Source organism: Amia ocellicauda, chromosome 9 (genome assembly GCF_036373705.1).
Source record: "Amia ocellicauda isolate fAmiCal2 chromosome 9, fAmiCal2.hap1, whole genome shotgun sequence".
Classification (NCBI taxonomy): domain Eukaryota; kingdom Metazoa; phylum Chordata; class Actinopteri; order Amiiformes; family Amiidae; genus Amia; species Amia ocellicauda.
Window position 1 is genome coordinate 26,841,729 of NC_089858.1, and position 7,020 is coordinate 26,848,748.

General features: G+C 37.6%; 1 protein-coding gene across 1 annotated transcript; it reads left to right on the forward strand.

The window, feature by feature from the left end:
* The first annotated feature begins 1,945 nt into the window (after nt 1-1,945).
* Nucleotides 1,946-4,338, forward strand: LOC136759111 (forkhead box protein C2). The gene has a single exon (XM_066713962.1). The coding sequence runs from the start codon at nt 2,217-2,219 to the stop codon at nt 3,636-3,638; it is 1,422 nt and encodes a 473-aa protein (XP_066570059.1). The 5' UTR covers nt 1,946-2,216; the 3' UTR covers nt 3,639-4,338.
* Nucleotides 4,339-7,020: the final 2,682 nt, after the last annotated feature.

The window sequence follows — 7,020 nt, forward strand, 5'->3', positions numbered from 1 at the left end:
TTTGCGATGATGTTAGAAAATATTTGCCGGCATCTCCAGACTTTATTTATTTTGAATACATATCTCATTACATTTATTCAACCATTTCAACGTCGTGCTGAAATACACTATATCGAAAAGGAACAATAAGTGTTACAAGTATTATATTTAGCTATCAATGTATAACACTATGAATATGTGTAGATATTGTACTCCACTTACAAATAACTTTACCACAAAAACAGAAGAACTTTCTGTTGGATTTAGTTTAAATGTAAAAAGGAGAGCAAAAAAGCCATATTTGGCTACATTATCGCTCATCATAGGCCATAGTGAGGTTTGCTTGTCTTTTTACATGGAAATGTTTTTATTAGCACTGAACCATATGTTTCTCAACTAATGTCGACTTTCATTCCTGGACACCAATAAAGAGTCGAGACTAATATTTATTTCTCAGTTCATAACATAATGTCAGAATGTGGAGCAGAACCGTGAAACGTCAACAACAAATACAGTTTCAGACACCACAGAATAATGGTAATTTTATTTATTTAAGTGTTTTAAATGACGTTTTACGACCAACACTTAACACATATATAACAAACGTTTTACAGTGTATTCATCTTAATCTCTTTAAACTTAATGCATTCGTTTATTATTAGTAGCCTAGTATTATTGTTTGCAAAACCGTTATCTGCAGTTTCGCTACCGCGGGTTTTACTATGGTTTAAAAAGAGAAAACTCTAAATAGTAACGTCTTCATATTTGTTTTGACTATTTTCAAATTTTAAATAAGCGAAGAAATTTGTACTTTTGAAGAATAGTACCATTATAGAATCTAAGTAGGTTATGAAACTTTAAAAATGACTTTAAAAATGACCATGTGCCTATTCTATTTGAAGTCCACTTAAAATTATGTAAAACTAATTCGTAAAAGTAAACGTTTTTAGTAAACCTATCTATATTATTAGTTTCGTACGAATATGCGAAGAGATATAATTAATTATTGGTTATACTATGAAAAATAAATAGTTTACCATGTTTTTAGTTTTTACTTAAGCAATTAAACAATTAAAATTAACTGATATGCATTGTATTTAAAAATGTATAATTTAAATTAAAATGTTAATTTAAAATAAACACTAATCACTAATTAACTTCTTTAAGAAATTAACTCATGTAACAATGTGCATATCTGAGGAAATGCAAAGTATCTGATTGAATAAATATATAGCTGATAATTGTTGAATGCTGTTAAATATTTTGCATCTATCAGTTTTTCAGCTTTCTGAATTCGTTTTTACTAGAGCAAGAAATACTTTAATTTTTTTTCTCTCAAAAAAAAAAACATTAATAAATAATCATGAAAATCTTCTCCATTATAAATATTTGTTATACTATTTTACCTTTGTGGTGAAATAAAAACTATGTTTCAAACAATATAGTTAACCGTAGGCTGCTTTCAAATGTCAAACACAAGCAGTTCCAACCTTGAATCCTGAACATTTTAATACATTTTACGAAATCGAGAGTGAAATAATGTAAGGTTTTAAAAATAATTAAAAGATAGGAAAATACTTGCAATATGGAGGTAACAAAAAGTACACTTTTGTGCGTTGCATTTCCTTTTCTTTTTAAAGAAAATATATATTTATTTTTTTGAAGTTATTCGCTGGTTTGATCGGCTGTATCCAACTTTTAAGAGATGCAAGTTTAATATTTTTCTCAATTTTTCAGTGTGATAGTGGATACTACAGTCCCGTAGGCTTTTTAGCGCAGTGGAGTTTTTTACTGATCTTTTTTTCAAGTCAGGTCCTAGCGCGCAAAGCTTGCGACTCGTCCTCTGTTTCTATTGGACAAGAAATGTGTCCGCTGCCTCCTGATTGGACAGAAGTTAGGTGGGGGGGCGTGGTCAATCTGGAGTAAAAGCACAAGTCTCTGAAGGAGTTTTGAAACTTTCCCAAATTGTTTTAGGAGTTTAACTTATGCTGGCGCTCTGGCTCTCAACTCCACCGACTGATTTTCTCTTTAATGTTGATCACTGCATCACCTCCGAGGTGTCGTGCGACTTGTCCGCAACAGAGGAGAGAGGGTCTCCGGGAGCTTCCATGCTGAAGGGACACACGGGGACATCGACAGCCTCTTCTAGGTGCAACACATCTGTGGTTGGTCTTCTTTCTCTTGTGTGTCAGTAAATCCGTTTTCATAGTCGAGACTCGCTCCGGATTGAAGCCCCGATGATGCAAGCACGCTACTCGGTGTCAGACCCCAACAGCCTGGGGGTCGTGCCTTACCTGAGCGAGCAGTCGTACTACAGGACAGCCAGCACGTATGGCAACATGCCCACCCCGATGAGTGTCTACTCGGGCCATGAGCAGTACGCCTCTGGCATGGCGAGATCATATGGACCTTATCACCACCAGCAAACTGCCCCCAAGGACCTGGTCAAGCCTCCGTACAGCTACATCGCTCTGATCACCATGGCCATCCAGAACGCGCCCGACAAGAAGATCACCCTCAATGGAATTTATCAGTTCATCATGGACCGCTTCCCGTTCTACCGCGAAAACAAGCAGGGCTGGCAGAACAGCATACGTCACAACTTGTCCCTCAACGAGTGCTTTGTGAAGGTGCCCCGGGATGATAAAAAGCCCGGCAAGGGGAGCTACTGGAGTTTGGACCCGGACTCCTACAACATGTTTGAAAACGGCAGCTTTCTGCGGCGCAGGAGGCGCTTCAAGAAGAAGGATACTTCCCGGGACAAGGACGAGCGCAGCACCCAGCTGAAGGAGCCCAGCAAAGGCCAAGGCCCGGTCTCCAAAGCCGAGGCGCCCTCCAAAGAGCTCCCACTCGAGAAGAAGGTCGTGATTAAAAGCGAGGCCTCGTCCCCAGACATACCTGTCATCACGAAGATGGAGACCATGAGCCCCGACAGCGGGAGTGTGATGCAGGACAGCCCGAGAAGCGTGGCCTCAACCCCGTCAGTGTCCACCGAGAGCTCCATCCCTGACCACCACCCCTCCAGCAACGGCCTGTCGGGGTTCAGTGTGGAGAACATCATGACTCTGAGGACTTCTCCTCAGGGGGACTTGAGCCCGGTGTCCGTGTCCTCCAGCCGGACAGGTATGGTCCCTTCGCTGTCACTCAGTTACCCGCAGGGCCAGCCCTCCATTTATAGCCAGGCTTGCACGCAGGGCATGGATTCTACCGCAGGATACCAGTGCAGCATGCGGGCCATGAGCCTGTACACCGGGGACCGCACTGGACACATGTGCGTCCCCACCACCGTGGAAGAGGCCATCTCGGACCACCACGGCGGAGCCACTTCCCCGCTGAACTCCGTCAACCTGGGAGCCAACCCGGAAAGCGTGCTGGTTTCCAGTCACCATCCACAGAGCGCAGGCTCCGGCCAGGCAGCATCTTGGTATCTCAATCACGGGGGGGATCTAAATCACCTTTCAGGACACAGTTTCAGCAACCAGCAGCAGACTTTCCCCAATGTGCGGGATGTGTTCAACTCGCACCGCCTGGGAATCGAGAGCTCAGCCCTCAGCGAGCACCAGGTGAGCGGCAACTCAAGCTGTCAGGTCCCGTATAGATCCACGTCCTCCCTTTATCGACACTCGAGCCCATATGCATATGACTGCACGAAGTATTGATAGGACACCAACACTTTGCATCCGTAATGGGAGTCTTACCAAAAAAACTAACAAAACTTGCACACAGGAGATTTCAACTTCCAGTGAGTGGACACAATAAGGCCGTTATTTGTTAATGCAATGTAAATAGTGTATTTTCGGGGAGCGCGCATTTGGTGTGTAGTCTATAAGGGTAACTACTTGAATATGTTATTATTATTATTATTATTATTATTATTATTATTATTATTATTATTATTATTATCATACAGAGGGGATATTTGTGAAAGTTCGGCCTCCAGCAAATAAGTTATGGACCAACATTGTGTGAAACAGTTGTTATCATTCTGTCGTTTCCATCTTATGTGACTCTTCTTTAACATTAAACATTTTTTGGTGGTAAATTCTATGAATCTCAAATTGAATTGAATAAAAGAGCCGTTATTATTTTATTTAAAGTGAAGTTCACTGGATATTGTCATACTTCATCACCAAAACAATAGTTCCCAGTCAAGCCTGTTGTTGTCCTAAATCAACTATTTGTTAATCAGTATTTTTGTGGTTTTGTAAACCTAGTACCTAATTTATTTTTTTGAAAATTAAGGGTTTCTGTCAAGATTCCGTTTTCTTTTTATGTTTCAGTATCACAGTCATTCCTTTATTTTTTAAAATGACATTTGTACATACGTTGAAAATAAATGTATTTCTTTTGCTTAACATATGTCCCCATGGCTTTTTCAACATGAATGAATTAAAACACATTACAGAATATAAGGAATGTTTTGCTTATATTTATTGAATCACTGCATGACATCTTTCACATACAAAATAAATGTGCAGTATTGCAAATCAACGGTTAGGTAATGTTAGGTAAATAATATCGAAATTGATTTTTGCAAAAAGCAACAGCATCAAGTGTTTTAAATGTCTGACGCCTCAATTATATATACTATTAAAACTTACATGTGTGTTTAGGGTTGAGGTTAATTTACGATATTATACCGGAAAATAATGCACCCAAAGCCGACTTGGTATTGTAGGTTGTGTTTTGGTGGTCGGGGCAAGACAGATCAGAACTGAAATGTGTAAGTAATTTCTTCACAGAATATATCTTTTGAATTTATATTTTTGATTAGCTAAGGGCAGCATTTTGTATTACATTTCTATCTTCAAGAAATTTAGTAAAAAAAATCACACCGATAATTTCCACTTTAAGGGTTGATATTCTGATCGGGTGAAAATACTTCCTCGAATTACGCTATTATTATTATTATTATTATTATTATTATTATTATTATTATTAATAATAATAATAATAATAATAATAATAATAATAATAATTTAAAATGTTAGTATAAAACAATAAATTCAAGACATTGGAAATGCACTACATATTATATTCTTGCAGGACAGGATTCTCTAAAACTATGATTTGGGAGCTTTAAGAAAACATTTTCATCTTCTGATTAAAATGATTTTATTAATAGTATACACCCACGGCAAAACATTCCAATTAAATTGTGCAAATACATAAAATATCAGTTTGATCTACATAACACTGTGTATATACTGATAGTTTATTAGCAAAGTTGTTTATTAGGCAAACATGTCTTCATTCAATTTTTAAGTTAATCTATGCACATTTCTCCAAGAATCGTTCACTTTTCTGCAGTGTTTCTATAAATTGTGTTTTGTTGTGTTACTTTCTACCTTCTTAAGTATCACAGGCTGACTAATTGTCAGAACTTCTTCCTCCTGAGCCACATATTTACCTGCCAAATTATTTAAACAAATTTACAAAGCAATTGCCGAAAATAAAGTATGAATTAAAATTACATTTTCTCCTGTCGTTAACCACAATTTACTGTTTACTGTTCAAAACACAAATACGTAGCCTTAGGTTACAACTAATAAGGTTGTTAAAGTGTATTTCGAGTGGCCTAGGGAAACGCATATACAAACTGCAGAAAAAAATCGAATTTCATACTCGAACACCTTCTCAATTAATGTTTACTTTGAGAAATTTCTACAGCAAAAAAAGTTGAAAGACCAAATGAAAACCTTTAAATAGCCATCCATCTCACAATGGCAGTGTCTCTTTTGCAGTGGCTGTGTCGAAGTCATTAACTCGTCTCCAGTTACAGACCTCTCAAACAATTAACCCCCTCCTCATAACAGCTGCTCACAAGATTTATAGTTATTTTAAACGGCCTCTTCAAGGAAACCAAAAAGTTTTCCTCCCGATGGTTACTATTGCTCTTCCCGTGTGACTCAAAACAAACAGAAATATCAACAAACCTTGCTGGCGTATCAAGTTGTTATCCATAATGCGGAAACGTTTGGGTGACATACAGTGTAGCCTGTCATTAAAGCGACACATCTATGAACGGAGTAGTGCGTGTGTGTTAAAATATGAATCCCTACTGTCCTAAAATACATACAAAAACAAAGATTCGGCAAAAATGGTAGTGCATAACCTAAAGCAGAACATCCCTTTATTTTTGTGAGAGCAATACTATTCATACTAATTAATCAATTGATTTCCAGTTCAGTTAGAATCAATCAGACAATTTTTCAACATTCTGGAACGTCACACGCCACTTTCCGCCATATAGACGCTGTCAAATACTACGTCCCTTTATTATATAAATGTATATGTGTGTGTGTGTGTGTGTGTGTGTGTGTGTGTGTGTGTGTGTGTGTGTGTGTTTTATTTTCTTTTCTTTGCGGGGGCTGGCGTGTGACAGAGAAGTAGGTCTATTCCATCTTCGTTTGTATTTTTGATTCAATTAATTGCAAGCAGTTATTATTTCGGCATTTGATGATGAAACTACAAAACGACAGCAAAAAGTGGTATACCCTTTCAGAAATATCATGCTTTTCAGAACACACGTTATATCTAAACCTGATGATCAAATACAATATATTTTCCCCATCTATAGTATTTTATTTATATATATATATATATATTATACTTTATTTATTTTATTGCGTGCGTTACACGTCTCGTTTTAAGAGAATGATAACAAAGTTCATGAATATTTTTTAATTATTTAGACCCCATTGTACGTTATAGAAACTACATAACAAAATACTAAGCAGACGTAAAGCACGCTGTCATCGCTCTCACTGGCCAACTAACAAAATTCAAGAGCAGAAGTCCAGATTAATTATCCATACATCCCTCCATTTATTGAATTTTAAATATTCTGCTTGTATCGCTACAGAGTTTACAAAGTGGCTTCTAAAGTTGCAACAGACACTGGAAAAAGTTTCGACGCAGTTGTTACTGTATCCTACTGGTTATGGGGTCCCTTTTACCCTCCAGATGCATTACCTGATTTCGCTGATGGTTAAGGTTAGGGTTAGGGTTATATTGTTCCAGGAACAACAGATACACCGC